Raw genomic sequence first — 19,435 nt, forward strand, 5'->3', positions numbered from 1 at the left:
GGTCCGCTGCTGTCAATAGGAATTCCCATTGATGTCACCCCACACTGGCGGGAGACCCGCAGGTGGGTCTGGAGAATCCGACCAGTGTGAACAACCGGAGAATTCTGGCCCATTTTTTGGAAACTTGCACCAACTTATGACATCAGGATATACTCGTCATAAACAAAAAACCTAAAGATTTCCATCTCCACAGGTTGAGCTGGCGTGGAAAGTAATTGGATATCGGTATCCGTGGAATCCCTACAGTCCACAAGGCCATTTGGCCCATCAACTCTGCACAAAATATCCAAAAGAGCATTTTACCTAGAGGGTGCAGGATCTTTAGAACACATCAGCACAGTACAGGCCCTTTGGCCCTTGATGTTGTGCTGACCTGTGAAACCAAAATAAGGCCCATCTAACCTACACTATTCCTATATCATCCATATGTTTATCCAATGACCATTTAAATGCTCTTAATGTTGGCGAGTCCACTACTGTTGCAGGCATGGCATTCCACGCCCTTACTACTCTCTGAGTAAAGATCCTACCTCTGACATCTGTCCTGTATCTGTCACCCCTTAATTTAAAGCTATGTCCCCTTATGCTAGCCATCACCATCAGAGGAAAAAGGCTGTCACTGTCCACCCTATCTAATCCTATGATCGTCTTGTATGCCTCTATTAAATCACCTCTTAACCTTCTCTCTAACGAAAACAGCTTCAAGTCCCTCAGCCTTTCCTCATAAGATCTTCCCACCATACCAGGCAACATCCCGCTAGATCTTCTCTGCATCCTTTCCAATGCTTCCACGTCCTTCCTATAATGTGGCGATCAGAACTTTGTGGACATCTTTCTTCAAGGTTAGCAATGAGACCTGCCACTTTACTGCTCACTACAGCATTTAGGCAAGTGTCCTGCAGGAAAAGAGAACTATTTTCTCCATCTCTGTCCCTTTTTCCAATGTCTCCATTTCAACCGCCTGGCAATTTTAAAGCCCCTCTCTCCAAACCTCAGATTCATGGTTTCCCCCACTCCCAGCCTGCTTGTTAATTTCTGACTTTAATTGTGTTCGTGCTCTGCATGCATTATTCAGAAACTCCTGTTATCTCTGTGACAGAGTTGTGAAAATATTCACTCCCAGAAATAGTGGTTTCCCTGCTGCTCAGTGTCCTGGGGGAAAGAAAATAAAAGCTGATTTTAATTTTTTTTTCCAGCTGTTGCCTTGTCTGCACTGAGTTGTAAGTGGACATGATGCATTAAAGGCTGTCTGCAGCTCATATTTTACAAGTGTCTGTTATTTCAAGGACACTTAGTATCTTTGATGCAAGTGTATAATAGTAAATTTCCATTTTTGCAGCTATTTATTTGCACAGTTTAAGAATTCCAAATACAGAAGAATTTTGCCCTGCTGTTTCTGTCTGGACTATTCATTCAATGTTGCTAGAAACGAAGGCAGGGTAGAAAAATACTGACCAGCCGCCTAAGTTTTGATACTCTTGAATTTTTTTCCCCCAAATAGTTGATCCATTTAATGTTGTGGTATTTAGACCCAGTAGGATGGGATGGAATCCATCATTTAAGAAGAAATAGCAGGACACCTGGAAAAGAATGGTTCAATCAAGTAGATGCAGCATGGATTCATGAAGGGAAAGTCATGTTTGACGAATTTACTGGATTTTTGTGAAGGTGTAACGAGTGCGGTTGACAGAGGGGAACCAGTGGATGTGGTGTTTTTAGATTTCCAGAAGGCATTCAATAAGTGCCTCACAAAAAGTTGCTGCAGAAGATTAAGGTACACAGAGTTGGGGGTAAAGTGTTAGCGTGGATTGAGGATTGGATCTAACAGGAAGCAGAGAGTTGGAATAAATGAGTGCTTTTCTGGTTGGCAGTTGGTGACTAGTGGCGTGCTGAAGGGATCAGTGCCGGGGCCTCAACTGTTTACCATATACATAGACGATCTGGAGGAGGGGATCGAGTGTAGGGTAACGAAGTTTGCTGATGATACAAAGATGAGTGGGAAAGCGAATTGCGTGGAGGACGCGGAAAGTCTGCAGAGAGATTTGGATGGGCTGAGTGAGTGAGCGAGGATCTGGCAGATGGAGTATAACGTTGGCAAGTGTGAGGTTATCCACTTTGGAAGGAATAATAGTAAAATGGACTATTATTTAAATGATGAAAAATTACAACATGCTACTGTGCAGAGGGACCTGGGGGTCCTTGTGCATGAATCACAAAAACTCAGTCTGCAGGTGCAGTAGGTGATCAAGAAGGCAAATGAAATGTTGGCCTTTATCGCGAGGGGGATGGAATATAAAAGCAGGGAGGTCTTGCTGCAGTTGTACAAAGTACTGGTGAGGCCGCAACAAGAGAACTGTGTGCAATTTTGGTCCCCTTATTTGTGAAAGGATATATTGGCTTTGGAGGGAGTGCAGAGAAGGTTCACCAGGTTGATACCGGAGATGAGAGGGTTAGCTTATGAGGAGAGATTGAGTAGATTGGGCCTGTACTTGTTGGAGTTTAGAAGGCTGAGGGGTGATCTTATAGAGACATATAAGATAATGAAGGGGCTAGATAGGGTAGAGGCAGAAAGATTCTTTCCACTTAGAAAGGAAACAAGAACTACAGGACACAGCCTCAAAATAAGGGGAAGTCAGTTTAGAACAGAGTTGAGGAGGAATTTCTTTTCTCAAGAGGGTAGTGAATCTCTGGAATTCTCTGCCCATTGAAGCAGTGGAGGCTACCTCATTGAATATGTTTAAGTCACAGGTAGATAGATTTCTGATCAATAAAGGAATTAAGGGTTATGGGGACCAGGCGGGTGAGTGGAATTGAACCACTTTCAGATCAGCCATGATCTTATTGAATGGCGGGGCAGGCTCGAGGGGCCAGATGGCCTACTCCTGCTCCTATTTCTTATGTTCTTATCTCATTGTAGAGAGAAGAATACTAAAAGTGGATCACTTGAATCAATTCTTGATAGAATAATGTATGTTGTATTACCGAATCTGTTTGGTGCACATGTTGGCTTGTAGAAATTTCTGTGAAGCATCTCTTTTGTCAGTAGATACAAATGGTGTATGTGGTGCTTTGTTGTAAAAAAAAGTCATTTTCTTTCCGGAAGCACTTCGTAGAACTGTAGTCTTACCAAGTGGTGCAGTTAAGATCAAGCAATCAACATGTTAGGTGCATTGGCCATGCCAAATTCTCCCTCAGTGTACCTGAACAGGTGCCGGAATGTGGCAACCAGAACATTTCTGCAGTAACTTCATTGCAGTGTTAATATAAGACTATTTGTGACTAATAAACAAACTTTAAGTGTAACCTATGGCAATTGTGGCTTCAAACATGATGGTGGATAGGCATGTTTCTGTATAAGTTTATTTAAAATGAATGCTGTTATTTTCAAGCTATAGCTTTTCAGATGTGTTCTGTTTTTGGGAAGCATTTAGCTGATATAGTGATTAACTTTGGTTGAGTAGCAAATTGAGTTGTGTTGTATTTAGCTGAATGGATAGTGATGTATCCTATTTTTGTGGTTTCTTTCCTGTATATCAGGCTTAAATATTTCATGTCATTCTGGAGCCTGCTTTTAAAACAATAACGTATCAGTATAATAATGTTTGCCTTGTACACTTTCTTCAATTCTCTTCTTTCCCCCTGATAATCCCCAATGAACAACAAAATGAAGAGAAAAGCTTAAACTTGTTTTGCGATGACAGAAGTGAAAGGGTAACTTAAAAGAAAATGAAACTAAATATTGTGTTGGACAGCCTGTTACATATTGTGAATATGTAGTAGTAAACTTGCTTTTGAGGAAGTATGTAGAATTTTGTAGTCGAAGTAGAGGCAATTCAGTCATCCCATTTTCTGAAAGAGATTCAATTACTCTTTTTTTCAAATATCAATTAATTTTCCTTTTAAAAGTTTTTATGTATATTTTTGGTCAAGCATTTTATGTCCTAGCCATCCATTTTCTTTTCTTAAAAAAAGACTCCCAGCCTTCTACTTCATTTTAACTTTTTTTTAGAAGTTTCATTACTTGTCCTCCTGTTTTTAAATATTCATTAATCTGGTCTTATCGACCCTTTTTGAAGCTTATTGTTTAATGAATATACTCCTTCCTCATTAATCTTCCCCAAATTTCTCACTTTGCATTTCATGTGGCATTTTTCTTTCCAATCTTCTAAGTATTCATATCCATGTGATGATTTAGGTAAAGATACCTCTGAGATGAGTTGTGAGTCAAAGTACAGCAGTTTATTCAAAAGCTTTTGGGAGACACACTTGTCACCCAACAGCGGTCCCCCAGGCATCTCTCCGGATACAAGTTAAGAGCATATATTTATACCCGCCCCAGTCACGTATGCATCTCCTCATTCTCAGCAGCTTCCCAGGCTGTGGGTTGTCCTCCATCATGGGAACATGGCTGCCTCGGCATTTCTTCATGGTTATCTCAAGGCCGCGATTGACGTGTGTGATTAGCCCTTAGCTAATGTACAGGCTGACAAGACAAGTTAAAATTAACGGGCTGGTATAACAATCTACGCTCATAAGTTGTATAACATATGTATATGTATAATATGTTAGTACATGACACATAAGCAATATATAATGAATATATATATAAAATATATTTAGGACATTATTAGGCGAAAGTCCACAAAGTTAAAGACACAACATAACTACAAGCTGGGTCAACTACATTTCTAAGCGGGCTTATCATAAACTTGTGTATAATAGCAAGAGCAGCTGCCGTCTCCCTGCCTGGGTCACCTGAAACTTGTGTACAACAGCAAGGGCACTGAGCAGTCTGGGCACATGAAAACAAAGTTACATTTATCTGAAATACATGAAAACAGGCTGCATCTAGGCTACTGGATATTTTTCTCATTCTCTCAAGTGTTACAAAGTTCATTAACTCATTCCCTACTGCCCTGACTTACGTCTTCATTTTTCACAGTTAATCATGCTGTCCAATTTTGTGTTGTCTGCAAATTTTGATATGCTCCTCATGTTCGAATTGCTATAAAAACAGTGGTAGTGTTACTGTTTCTGGGTGGTAACTTGAAATATGAATCCTACTTCCTCTCTCCACATATTAAAAATCTCTAATATTTTCTGACTTTTTTTGGTTATTCTTCATTTCATATGTTTATGAAAAACATTAATATTTCCTTTTGCTATTTAGCAGTGTGGTGTCTCATTTCTTATTTGCCTTTCTAATTTTTCATATTGTTACTTAGTTTTACTTTTTGTTTCCTATCTTACTGTATTACTATTACTAATTTATAGGACTATGTCCTGTCCAAAGATGTGCTGGTTATGTAAGTTGGTCATGCTAAATTGCCTCTTAATGTCGAGGGAATTAGCAGGTTAGATACATGGAATTAGGACCTGGGTGGGATTGTTATTGCAGGTTCGATCAGCCAAATAGCCTCTGTCTACACTGTCGGGATTCTATGATACTATTTCTTAATTATCTGCAATTTGAATGTTTCCCATTATGCATTTTCTCATGCACAAAATTTTCTTTGCTATGTATCTGGACTAGTTATCTTTGAAGTTTACTTTATTTTCCCATCAAGCATTTTTATCTTTCACTACGTTTGTTTTTTTAAATTTTTACATTGAGTTAAATTGATATGGGTGATGTTTCTTCGACATTCCCCTACCCTTGCTTATTTGTCTCACTTCACTACCTCCTTTTCTTATTGAAATAAAATATATTACTGAACAGAAAGCCTGGGCATGTTGTTGAACTCTCTACTTTTACATTTCCTTCAGTTTATCTTTGGATATTTGAAGTCATAATGATTATTACCAGGAAACTGAGCACGCCAATTCAGAATGCAAAGCTGGCAAGGTTGCCTTCTTTACGTGCACATTAAAGAACATCCAAAAGAACAAGCCATTGGAGCTTAACGTGACAGTAGATGGAAGTCATGAGTTCACATATAGCTTAGAGCGACTGAGTTTGGGTGGAAAGTATTTGGGGTGCAAAGCAGTTGCCAGCCTGTGAGGTGGAGCTGTTGTCTGTGACTGTGGTATTGCAACCTGATTCAGAGGAACTTTTCAAGAAAATCGTCAAAGGAAATCTTGTCCTCGTGGCAAGTTTTACTTGAAGTTAAGACAAATCCATCATTGTTATTAGAATTACAAAAGTTGTAGATAAAGGTCTGCATGATACTTGAGTATTTCATTATGCAAAATTTGGTTGTTACATTAACTATCTTTAATTTTAACTTTCATAAATTAGAAAAGTTGCACACTATGGATTTTGACTTATAAACCTTGTCCGACATTTATGCATTGTGAGAACTTTTATTTGATCCATGAGGCATGTCATACTTATAGCAAGTAGCTAATTCTTTTAATCCTGTCTTTGTTCAGATGTCTGAGTAATTCTGCATTTTGATTGCCACTGAGTAACTTGAATCTGCTTGGTAGTGTTCAGAATGCCACCATGATTACTTGATGGCTGCAGATCCGAACTTATCTATGTTCACAACAGACTCTTACTTAAGTACCAGTAATCTCCAAGCTGATTCAGACCTGAATTTGACACAGCAGATTAAAGTTGGCAGATTTCACCCAGCAAGATATGCAAACCCTCTTTTTGTATTGGGTTTCAGATTCATCCATCATGGATATTTTGAAACATAAATGCTTTCTAGAAGAGATGTTGTTTTGGACTGTCAAATATGAATTTCCACAAAAAATGGTAACCTTTCTACTAAACATGCTGCCTGATCAGAACTATAAGGTATGTATATTGGATCTATGTATGTGCATGGTTCAAATGATATTAACATAAGCCAAATAGTAACTTATTTTAAGGCTTTTCCATTTTGGACAGGGACATTTAAGTTGTATTGTTTTAAAATAATCTTTGGTAACAACACAAAGTAAAATAGATTTAATTTTGAAATGTTACCTTAATTTAGTATGGAAGTTTTCTTCAAGAATGTGTTCAAAATCCACTCGTACATCTGAGATGAGTTACATTGTTGGTTCCAGCAAAGCGATATCCTGTTTACATTATTTGTCTTGAACTGTTCATAGTGGTTGCATCCAGCTGAGCTCGTATCCCAACAATTAAAATTCGAATGTGTAGACAGCATGGGCTAAATTGTCTGCATACTTTCATTTAAACATAAAGCACAACAAACCATAAAAGTTCTATTTGATTTAATTTTCCTATGGTGTTGCACTCCCGGCTCTTTCAAAACAGTGTTGAAATGATGCCTCCTGGATCTGTCTCTTGAAGTCAGGTTAAAACAGGAAATATAACACAGCTGTGTTGTGATGTATGTGATACTGTAGTCGCTTATGTTTCAGTGCAGTTATGCTGGAATAGTGGGAATTCTGAGAGACAGGATAAACTGCTACTTAGACATGGATTGATGAGGGATAGTCAGCATGGTTTTGTAAGGAAAAAAATTAGGTCATTGTCTTACTAACTCAATAGAATTTTTTGGGGAAGTAATAAGATGGATTGATGAGGGTAGTGCAGTGGATATTGTCTGCGTGGATTTCAGTAAGATATTTGACAAGGCTCCACGTGGCAAACTGGTCAGAAAAGTGAGATTTCATGAATATAGGGGAAGGTGGCAGGTTGGATTCAAAATTGGCTCAGTGACAGAAAGCAAAGAATAATGGTTGATGGATGTCTTTGGGAGTGGAAAACAGTTTCCAGTGGTTCCACAAGGCTCGGTGTTGGGGCCTTTGTTATTTGTATATATTAATGATTTAAACTTAAATGTGGATGGAATAATTGGAAAATTTGTCAATGCAATAAAAATTGGCCTTTTGGTTGTTAGTGAAGAGGATAGCCGACAACTCCAAAATAATATCATTGGTTTGGTTGATGGGCAGAGAAGTGGCAAATCAAATTCAATATGAAAAAATGTGAGGGATTGCATTTGGGGAGGGCAAATAAAGCAAGGGAAAACTTAATAAACGTGAAGATATTGTGAGGGTAGAGGAAGTGAGAGACCTTGAGTGCATGTCCACAGGTCCTTGAATGTGGCAGCTCAGGTGGATAAATAGCATATGTAATGTTTCATTTTGTTGAAAACAAAATCAAGGATGTAATGATGGAATTACATAAAATGCTGGTTAGGCAACAGCTGGAATTTTGTGTGCAGTTTTGGTCACTACATTACCATAGAACAGTAGACCAGGAAGGACATCACTCTGGAGAGAGTGCAGAAGAGGTTTACAAGAATGTTGCCATGACTTGATAATTGCAGTTATGAGGAGAGATTGGAGAGGATAGGGTTGTTTTCCTTGAAATAGAGGAGGTGAAGGGGTGACCTCACTGAGGTAAGCAAAATTGTGAGGGGCCTAGATAGTGCAGACAGGAAAGACCCATTGAAGGATGAGACGGAACAAAAACTTTCTCACCCAGAGAGAGGGGAGCACCTGGGAATTCACTCCCGAAGTTTGCTCTTAAAGCTGAAACCCTCAACTCATTTAAAAGATACCTGATCTACACCTGAAGTGCTGTAACCTGCAAGGCGATGGAAAATGGGATTAAAATGATGTCTAGTTTTTCCCTTCTCTTTTTTGGTTGGCGCTGACATGATGGACTGAATGGGTCTTTCTGCACTGTAGCTTTACTACAGTTTTAATTCACCTCATGATGGTACCAAATTCATAATGACGTCAAAGCAAAGAGCTTTAATATCTTGGTTAGTTAATTGATATCTGCAGTAACACAGAAGTTTGGGTGCCCTATATTTAACAATTACTGAATTAAAATTTATTTATATGGATTGGTCTTGTTTTTTAAGTTGCCTTTTGCTTTGCATATTTACCAACAAATTTTAATGAAATGGCAGTAAGTAGTAGGAGACATATACCCCATGTTTCTGAACTGAGAAATTTCTGTTTAGAAGTTTAGAAAACTAATATTTCAGCATATTTCTGTGGGTGATCTCCTTGGAGAAGTAAAAAAATGGGACACTGGGGAAGAAGTACTCTGGGAAAATCCTCTCCCAACCTCATCAGGCGATCAAATTGGGTTTAGAATATCTCATAGACATGTCATTTGCTTATCATTTACATGAAACAATTTCTGCCACAATGAAGTGTTGCAGTATCCATTTTTCCTGTTTTTTGCAGATAGCTTTTACGAAAACATTTGTTCAACATTATGCCTTCATTATGAAAACTCTGATTAAGAGCCATGAATCAGACACTATGTCCAATAGAATTGTTCATATTAGTGTTCAGTTATTTAGCAATGAAGAGTTGGCACGGCAGGTGACTGAAGAGTGTCAGCTCCTGGAAATAATGGTCACTGTGTTACTTTATATGATGGAAAGTTGCCTTATCAAGAGTGAGTTGCAAGGTGAGCTGAAATTCAATTCTATGACATTCTAATCCTTTTGAAAGCTGTTTTTCTCAAGCTCCATTTATGCTTTGCATTAACAAATAAACCTAGTCTTGAGCACGCTTCTTAGTCTTTGTTTATCTTTATTTGGGTACAATGTAATTTTTAATAAAATCTAGCTAAAGCTAAAACATTGCTTTCAGGATTTTCAAAATTTTCTTGGTTTGTAGTTGTCATTTTGTGGAAAAAAACACTGAGTTTTTTGATATAGCTCTGAATCTACAGATATATTTTCATTTTGTAATATTGGTTTCTCACCGTTTAGATGAAGAAAACAATTTTCACGTTGTTGTAAACTGTGGCGAGCCGCTTTTAAAGAACAACACTTATTGGCCTTTGGTTAGCGATTTTATAAATATCCTTTCACACCAAAGTGTGGCAAAACGTTTCTTGGAAGATCAGGGCCTTCTCCAGATGTGGATGAATTTTGTTTCCTTCTTTCAAGGTAAGTTTCTTTTCTAAGGATTACTATTTTTACTGACAAACAGCACTTGGAACACTTTAGGTACTGCTTAAATAAAAATGGATTTGACTTTTTCATAGCCAATTGCTAAACTGCTTGTGAAATAGATTTTGGTTGAAGGATTTTTCTTTAGCATTCAGAGGCCATGAGATTTTTATTTAAATTTTGCCGTTGACCCCAAGCTATGTGGTTGTCCCTTAATACGCTCTGAAATGGATGGCACAGTAGTTAGCATTGCTGCCTCACTGCGTCAGGGACCCAAGTTTATTTCTGGCCTCAGGTAGCTCTCTGTGTGGAGTTTGAACATTCTCCCCATTTCTAAGTGAGTTTCCCCCAAGTGCTTTGGTTTCCTCCCACAGTCCAAAGTTGTGCGAGTTAGGTTGACTGGCCATGCTCAATTGTCCCTTAGTGTCAGGGAGATTAGCAGGGTAAGTGCATGGTAAACAATTGTTAATTTATTCAGTCTGATGTGGGTCCTGCTAAATTTATATGTGGACTAATTTGTTATTGGAGTGGTTTGGTCTTTTTGCATACTGATGGAAAAAAGGCTTTCTCTTTTAAATATGTTCCCCATCACATTTTGACAGGAACGATGCTATCAAAAGGCAGCATTAATTGCAGAAAGAGGCCATTCAGTTATAAGAACATAAGAAATAGGTGCAGGAGTAGGCCATCCAGCCCCTCGAGCCTGCCCCACCATTCAATAAGATCATGGCTGATCTGTCGTGGCTCAGTTCCACATTCCCGCCCTCTCCCCATAACCCTTAATCCCCTCGCTTATCAAAAACCCATCAACCCGCGTCTTAAAAATATTTAGCGAGGCAGCCTCCACCACTTCAACGGGCAGAGAATTCATCACCCTTTGAGTGAAGAAGTTCCTCCTCAACTCTGTTCTAAACCGCCCCCCCCCCTTTATCTTGAGGCTGTGCCCCCTAGTCCTACTATCCTTTCTGAGCGGGAAGAGCCTCTCCACCTCTATCCTATCCATCCCATTCATCATCTTATATGTCTCAATGAGATCTCCCCTCATTCTTCTAAACTCTAATGAGTACAAGCCTAGTTTATTCAGCCTCTCCTCATTGCTCAATCCCCTCAACTCCGGTATCAGCCTAGTAAACCTCCTCTGCACTCCCTCCAAGGCCAAAATATCCTTGCATAAGTGCGGCGACCAAAACTACACACAGTACTCCAGCTGCGGCCTCACCAATGCTGCAGCAAGACCTCCCTACTTTTATATTCAATCCCCCTCGCTATGAAGGCCAGCATCCCATTAGCCTTCCTGACCGCCTGCAGACTGGGTTTTTGCGACTCATGCACAAGGACCCCGAGGTCCCTCTGCACCATCGCCTGCTGCAGTTTTTTGCCCCTTAAATAATAGTCCTTCCTACCATTATTCCTATCAAAGTGGACCACCTCGCACTTGCCAACATTAAATTCCATTTGCCAGTTCCTGGCCCATTCGCCCAGCCTATCCAGATCCTTCTGCAGACTCTCCACACCCTCCGCGCAATTTGCCGTTCCACCAATCTTGGTGTCATCAGCAAATTTCAACACCATACACTCGGTTCCCTCCTCCAGATCGTCTATATAAATGGTAAATAGCTGAGGCCCCAGCACCGAGCCCTGGGGCACTCCACTAATCACCAACCGCCAGTCCGAATAGCACCTATTAACCCCCACTCTCTGCCTCCTATTTGACAACCAATCCTCTATCCACGCTAACACCCTACCCCCAACTCCATGCCCCCTTACCTTCTGCAATAACCTCTTGTGAGGTACCTTGTCAAACGCCTTCTGAAAATCAAGAAAGACCACATCCACTGGCTCTCCTCTATCCACCGCCCTAGACACATCCTCGTAGAACTCCAATAAATTTGTCAGACACGACTTCCCCTGAACGAAACCATGCTGCGTCTGCTCTATCAAGCAATTCCCCTCCAGATGCCTCGCTATTTCCTACTTGATGCCAGATTCTAACATTTTACCTACAACAGACATTAAACTAACCGGCCTGTAATTCCCTGCCTTTTGCCTGCCACCTAACAAGCTCAGCAAGGATGCCAGTTGTAAAATGCTATTCAGTTTTGGTTGCATGATGCTTTAATTTCTTGGGCTGTGTAGAGTAGTTTTTTAATCAAAATATTTTGTTTCTTTGTAAATTTTCTAAACTAAAGAGCAGAGAAGTGACCTGCTTCTGGCAACTACTGCTGGATTCCTTCTCATTATTTTACCCTTGGGGAAACTCAAGCTCTACTTGGTGAAACCCAGTTAGCTGAGGTTCATATCTTGTTTAGCAGTGGGATGTAGCTGCATTCATTATAGATATAGTAGAAATGATGCTGCCTGAGATAAATGACTGGTGTGATCTGGAGTGTTCTCTTTCTCTTCAAATTGAAAGAAAACATATACAATGCTGCAAAAATTAGGGGTAGGTCAAATGATTGAACAAATTTTAGAAACCAACAGAAATGGCAGAAGCATTGAACTGGTATTCTGCATCAGTCTTCACTATGGAAAGTCCATAAATCATTCAAAAATAGTTGGAAATTTGAGAGGGAAAAGAAAGGGAGGAACTTACAAACATGATTACTAGGAAAATGTTACTGGGGAAACTATTAAGACTAAAGGATGTCAGATCCCCTGCACCTGTTGGCCTGTGTCCTAGGGTTTTAAGGAAAAGTGGCTGCAAAAGTGGTGAATGTTTTTGTTGTAATCTGCCCTGGATTCTGGAACGGTCCAGTGGATTTGAGACTCAACTATTTGCAGTCTACTTCAGGTGAAAGGATTGAATCTATGAAAGCTGAATTTGCTGGTAACACAAAAATAGATAGAAAAACAAGTTGAAATGAGGTTAAAAAGAGTCTGCAAAGAAATTTAGATAAAGTGAGTGGGCAGAAATTTGATAGTTGGAGTATGATGTGGATAAATGTGAGGTTCCCCACTTTGCGAGTAAGAATAGAAAAACCGAATATTATTTAAATGGAGAGTAACTGCAGAAATCAGGGGTACAGAGGGACCTGCGAAGGAAATAGAATATAAAAGTAGGGAGCTATTGCTGCAATTAACCAGGGCCTTAGTGAGACCACACCTGGAGTACTTTGTACAGTGTTGGTCTCCTTGGCTAAGTTGGGAGATAACTGCATTGGAAGCAGTTCAGAGAATGTTCTCCTGGCTGATTGCTGGGATGAAAGGATTGTTTCTTGAGGAAAAGTGTGAGTGGGTAAACGCCAATGAATATTTGATCTTGTTGAAGTATTTAGGATTCTGAGAGTACTTGATGGGCAGGATGCTGGGAGGATATTTCCCCTTATGGAGCAATCTAGAGCTAGAGGGCACAGGTCTCCTCTTTAAGATGGAGATGAGGATTTATTTCTCAGAGGTTGGTAGACTTTAGAATTCTTTTCCCCAAGGGCAATGGAGGCATGTTCATTGAATATATTGATCAGATGGGCAGAACAGTGGAAAATGGAAATTAAACCTGAAAAGTGTGAGGTGATGAATTTTGGGAGGACTAACAAGGCAAAGGAATACACAATGAACAATAGATTCTAGGAAATGCAGAGGACCAGTGGGACCTTGGGGTGCTTGTTCAAAGATCCTTGAAGACAGCAGGACAGGTAGGTAAGGTGGTTAAGAAAGCACATAGGATACCTGCTTTTATTAGTTGAGGCATAGAATATAGGAACAGGGAGGTTATGATAGAGCTGTATAAAATCTTAGGCCACAGCTAAAGTATTGTGTGTAGTTCTGGTCGCCACTCTACAGGAAGCATGTGATTGCACTAGAAAGGGTGCAGAGGAAATTCACCAGAATATTGTCTGGCCTGGGGTGTTTCAGCTGTGAAGAGAGGCTGGGATCGTGTAGGATTGTTTTCTTTAGAGCAGAGAAGGCCAAGGGGGGAACCTCATCGTGTACAAAATTATGAGGGATATAGATAGGTTAGGTAGGAAGAAACTTTCCACTTAGAGGGATCAATAATCAGGGAGCATAAATTTAAGGTAAGCAGCAGAAGATTTATGTGAATTTCAGGAAAAACCTTTTCACTCAAAGGGGTGGTACAAATCTTGAACTCACTGCCTGAAAGGCTGGTCAAGGTGGGAACCGTCAACATTTAAGAAGCATGTCTAGATAAGCACTTCAAACAGCGTACAGGGCTATGAACCAAGTGCTGGAAAATGGGATTAGAATAGATAGGTGTTTAATGGCCAGCAAAAGCATGATGGCCTGAATGGCCTCTGTCTGTGGTGTAAAATTCTATGACTCTGAAAACTGTTGGATAGCTTTTTGATCAACAGAGGAGTCAAGGACTATGGAGGGCAGACAGGAAAGTAGAGCTAGGGCCATAATCAGATCAGCTATGAATGGCAGTGCAGGCTTGAGGGACCAAATGGCTTACTCCTATAATCTTAAAATATTCTTTTCTTATGCAGTTACCAAAACATGTATAACACAAGTTTACATACATTGTAAGAGAATCAGAGCCAGAAAGTGTACAGAAAGTTTTCCTTTCCTCTTTTTGCAATTTAATTTGAACATGAACACTATCAGTACTGGACAATAGAACACATGACCCACCTGTTAACCAATATCAACATCAAACAGTCCAACATGAGCATTGGATTGAAAAATATCCCCCTGATATGTCATAGCACTAATTTTAACTTGGAAGTGCATGCCTCAGTGTATGTTTGTGCCATGTTTATTTGCTGCTTAATTCATTTAATTCATGAGCAAGACTGATAGTTGGTGCTAGGTAGGAGTTTGCCTGTATCCCACCCTCACTGTAGTTTAGGTTGAGACCATCCAATTTCTTCAGAGTGTTTTTACAGCCAACAGAAAAATTAGCCTTTTATCCCGTTAATTTGGACAGGATTCATTCAGGTGAAAAGGTAATATGCCAAATCCCTGCACTGAAATTTTTGGAAAACATCAAACCCCACTGCTAGAGAAACGGTGAACCAGTATTCAAACTTGGAAATCTGCAGTATGTTAATTATGATAACATGACTAGTTTACTTTCACATTTGATTTTATTTAGACTGATGATAAAATTATGTTAATTGTCTCAAGCTTTTGTTTATTTGATTTTTCTAGGAATGAATTTAAACAAACGAGAATTAAATGAGCACGTAGAATTTGAATCGCAAACATACTATGCTGCATTTGCAGCAGAATTAGAAGCCTGTGCACAGCCAATGTGGGGACTTTTAACACATTGTAAAGTTAGGGTAAGATATTTCACATGATGTGTTGTCAAGGCATATGAAATAATGAGCTACAAAAAATAATAAACTTTTGTGTCGGAAGGATTTAATAGTGTTTTATCAAATGATGGAACAGAACTGCATGCTAGTACCAATGATCAGATTTCCGGGCCTTGTCCCTTAATGTGCTTTCTTTACTTGAGTGTGAGTGTGATCATGATTTTGTTTTTTGGTTGGATGATGAATTGAATGAAGTTGAGCTCCACCATAGGTTTAGTAAAAACTGAAAGAGAAGCATAAAATTCTGAGTATATATAGAGGATTCCTTAGGATTTGAAAGGACAGATTAACATTTAAGGCCTTGAGCCATTTTCAGAAGTTATAAGACAGGTCCTTTAATAGATCTAAACAAAATGGGAGAAAAAAATAGATAAATACCAAGGATTAGATATAATGAAGCAGATTGCAAAAAGATAGTTAATGGGCTTGATAATTTTCAAATAAATGTATAAAGCTGGAAAGAAGTATAAAAATATGAATTGGAAAAAAGGATTTAAGGCAGACTGTGAAAAAATATTGAGGACAATTTTCCTGGGAGACATCAGCAGAGGATGTTTATCAGGCACCCCGCTGGGTGCCATGCCTTCCACGCATCTCTGGGGCACGGCTGGTTGGTGGTGGTGGGGGGAGGGCGGGTTGGGACTAGCCCAGAGATGTCAAGAGGTGGGGGGCTCTGCAAGCCACCAATTGGTGGTTGCTGTGCTGGCCAGCGATTGGAGGCTGGCAGTGCGGGGCTACTGTGCGTGCACTGATTTCCGCTATGACAGATCGGCGCATGCGCAGTGGTCCGCTCAGCACTATGCTACCAACCTCTCCAGTGGAATAGGCTCTGACTCCGGATTTTCAGCATGAATCTCCCTGTGGTACTCTGCAGTGCACAGAATGTAGGAGATTCGATTTGAAAATCCCACTGAAAATAAAACAGCGAGAGTTACTCCAGTTTTTACGTGAATTTGGCACTTAGAATTATTTTGGGAGAATCCCTCCATTAAAGGCCAAAAGGGGCATGACAATAGCTTAGAAATGCATTCACATGACATAGGTTGATACCCAAAATCACTTGGGCAAATAAGGAGTCAGATTGCAGATCAGCCATGATCTCGTTCAATGACGGAGCAGGCTTGAGAGGCTAAATGGTCTTCCTTTCCTAGCAATAAAGATTTTTTGAGGCGTTATCATACTAAAGCGAAAGAGGATATGGGAAACTTCACATAATTGTCTACCTTGATTTGCAGAGGGGCTTCCATAAATTTCTGTTATAAACTATTGTGGTTGATACAGCTTAAATGTCTATATAGACCTTTAGTTCATTGACGTCTATAGAGGTCTATGTTTATAGACTTTGAGAGAAGTCTATAAAATAATGAGGGGCACATATCAGCTAGACAGTCAATATCTTTTCCCAAAGGTAGGGGAGTCTAAAACTAGAGGGCATAGGTTTAAGGTGAGAGGGCAGAGATACAAAAGTGTCCAGAGGGGCAATTTTTTCACACAGAGGACGGTGTGTATTTGGAACAAGCTGCCAGAGGTAGTAGTAGAGGCAGCATTTAGACAGTTACGTGTGTAAGATGGGTATAGAGGGATATGGGCCAAATATGAGCGATTGAGATAAGCTTAGGGGCTTAAAACAAAAGGGCGGCATGGATAAGTTGGGCCCAAAGCCCTTTTCCATGCTGTAAAGCTCTATGATTCGGTGTCACTTAGTAACTGGCTAAAAGGAAGGACATAAAGAATAGTTTTAAAAGGACTTGGTTCACAGGAGGAACAACAGTTAATTAGGTGCTGAGGACCCTCATTTACTGAGAAATACATGAATGACCAGGAATTGTACTCTCAAGTCAAGGTTATTAAAGTCATAGAAAACATCAAAGTAAAGGAGGTAGTGTTAGATTTTGACACTTCAGAATCCAAATACAAAGATTTTGAAACTGGTTAATCAATGACACAAATTTTAATAGAGATGGATTAAAGATGCTAAATATTTGAAAGGTATAATCCATGGATGTATTAAAAGTTTCCAAGGAGGAAGTTGAAAAAGATTTAAATCTGTTAGTTGGTCATGTCTGAGGCAGTGCAAAGTTGCAATAAACAGTTATATTTGCAAAATGAGTTCAGTGCTGAATCTTGATAAGGCCCTGGTCAGGTCACACCTTTTGGAAGTACAGTTCTGGTCTCCATGACACAAAGAATTTGTCCAAGTTCTAGAGACAAGTGCATATGAGTCTGATGTGAGGAGGGCATTTGAGGGAAGAGCTATGAGTAATGATAAGACTCTTGAACCTTGAAAATGTGTGTTTGAGGTAAGATATTAACAGGATAGAGAAAATAAAATCTGGAACAATATTTTTAGATACCAGGGCAGCAAGTGGAAAAGTTAGTTTCAGGGCTAAGAAGGGCAATTTTTATACATATTATAGGAAGTAGGTTTTATACTGATGGGCAACAATGGAAATTAGCTGCCAAAAAGAATGTTTTGAGAACAGAACTTTGACTCATTTAATAAACGACTGGACACTATAATGAGAGGGTAGTAGAATTAGTATTCTGCAAAGAAAGAAATAAGTGAGAGCCAGGGATTCTGAGCTCTGGATGAGGATTTGGGAGGTGGAAGATGGTCATATCTACCACAGTTGCATTAGAACGAGCCCAGGGAGGGGGAAGTTGAAGTTACCGTGAGTCTCAAAGCAAACCAGAAGGGGATTGGAATATTTGCTTGATTTCTTGATGCAATTTTTCAGTTACCTTTTCTTTCCAATTTGGAGGATGAGTGGTACTGTAAGAATTTCCAATTTGGAGGATGAGTGAGCAATCTACGTGGTACTGTAAGAATTAGGAAACTCATTGTTAAGGGTGAAATGAAGAAGTGATTGGTAACTGAGCAAGTGCTAGTTAATTACCATTGTTATTGCTGAATGCTTAGATTGACATTCAAAAATCTTGTAAATTTACTGGGATTATTTTGTGAATTTCTTTGTAGGAAACGCAAGAATACACCAGAACAGTGGTCAGATACTGTCTGGACGCATTGCAGGATTGGTTTGATGCCATCAATTTTGTTGATGAGGTACTGATGAAACAGAGCAATATGTTTGCAAATTAGATTAAATCTTTATATTTATCAATTTTGTTAATTAGAATTAATGTTTATGTAGCTAAATAAGTAAACTGCAATGGAGTAATTTAACAATGGACTCTCCTGAATTTTGAGAGTTTTTTAATAAATAAATTAAAAGTACAACAGTAATTAGCTTATTTGGAGATTTGTTTTAAAAATACATTTTTCTGAGGCATGTGGCAGTATGCTATTCCATGTCACCAGGTTTGAAAGGAAATCACTCAGTTGGTGTTATCTGTGAATTTTGCCAGGGTTTAGCTCTTTAGAGACTACTATTGGTTGGCATTAATCTTTTGATCTTTTGAGGAGGCATCCACACTTGAAATCATTAGTTCCACTTAGGAATTGTTTTGTCCTTGGTTGATGTTTTCATGCACGTTTTGTTATTCTTATCAAAAACTGGAATAACTGAATGAGTTCCAAATCTCCAACTAGTTTGTACTCAGGTCTAGCATCATGACAGCATTGAGGGGGAGATTTTGGAATGGTGTATGGCAAAGTTCTAAAGTGAAGGAAAAGTGTATCATTTTTTCCTGTATTAAAACTGATGGAATCCCATAAGAAGGATTTTTTCTTTCAGGTGGTGGGCACAAAGCATAGTGTATCTAGGCCACAAAATCACTGCACAATGCTTGTCTTGTGTAGAGATGAAAATTAGAGCCATTAAAAGGAAGCTCCAGAGTCTAGGAATGTGGCTGAGCTCAGGTCATGTTCAGGCTTCTAAACCATCATGGATAGTTTTTGTCAGAACTGTCTACAGTGTTGGCTGCACTGTATCTACTTCTGCACAAAAAAACAAATGAAAGTGGGAGTCTGCACAGAAGGTGGCTTTCAAAGATATTAAAGTGCTGTTGCAATTGGCTAAAATGCTAGGCTAGTCCATTTTAATGCAGACAGGCAATCCATTGTGCCATCGTATGGGGGTGGTATTTCCTCATTTAATGGGGGATGCATCTGGGACACTGACACAGGCTGAAAAGAATATTCGCAGTTGGACAACAGGGATCTATCGTTTTTGCGGTGGAAAGGTTCTATCAGTATTTTTATAGTCATCCGTTCACCATATGTATCAACCCCAAGCCATTGTGAGCCTTTTCAGTGAGCCAAAATCAGTGAGCCATGGCCTCTGCAGGAAGACAGCACTGGATGCTTACATTGTCAGCTTATCAGTACAATATCATTTATAGAGCAGGGAAAAACGACACAAATGCGAA

General features: G+C 39.5%; 1 protein-coding gene across 4 annotated transcripts in view; it reads left to right on the forward strand.

The window, feature by feature from the left end:
- The window catches only part of ubr3 (ubiquitin protein ligase E3 component n-recognin 3), a 333,307-nt gene that overhangs the window by 59,212 nt on the left and 254,660 nt on the right, over window positions 1-19,435 (forward strand). For all 4 annotated transcript variants that reach the window (XM_080199025.1, XM_080199026.1, XM_080199027.1 and 1 more), the window contains exons 7-11: window positions 6,615-6,745; window positions 9,109-9,337; window positions 9,645-9,824; window positions 14,937-15,070; window positions 18,084-18,170. In XM_080199025.1, the coding sequence (XP_080055151.1) occupies window positions 6,615-6,745; window positions 9,109-9,337; window positions 9,645-9,824; window positions 14,937-15,070; window positions 18,084-18,170 (761 nt within the window). The remainder of the gene's footprint in view (window positions 1-6,614; window positions 6,746-9,108; window positions 9,338-9,644; window positions 9,825-14,936; window positions 15,071-18,083; window positions 18,171-19,435) is intronic.

Source organism: Carcharhinus amblyrhynchos, chromosome 11 (assembly GCF_965287045.1).
Source record: "Carcharhinus amblyrhynchos chromosome 11, sCarAmb.v2.hapA, whole genome shotgun sequence".
NCBI classification, from domain to species: Eukaryota; Metazoa; Chordata; class Chondrichthyes; order Carcharhiniformes; family Carcharhinidae; genus Carcharhinus; species Carcharhinus amblyrhynchos.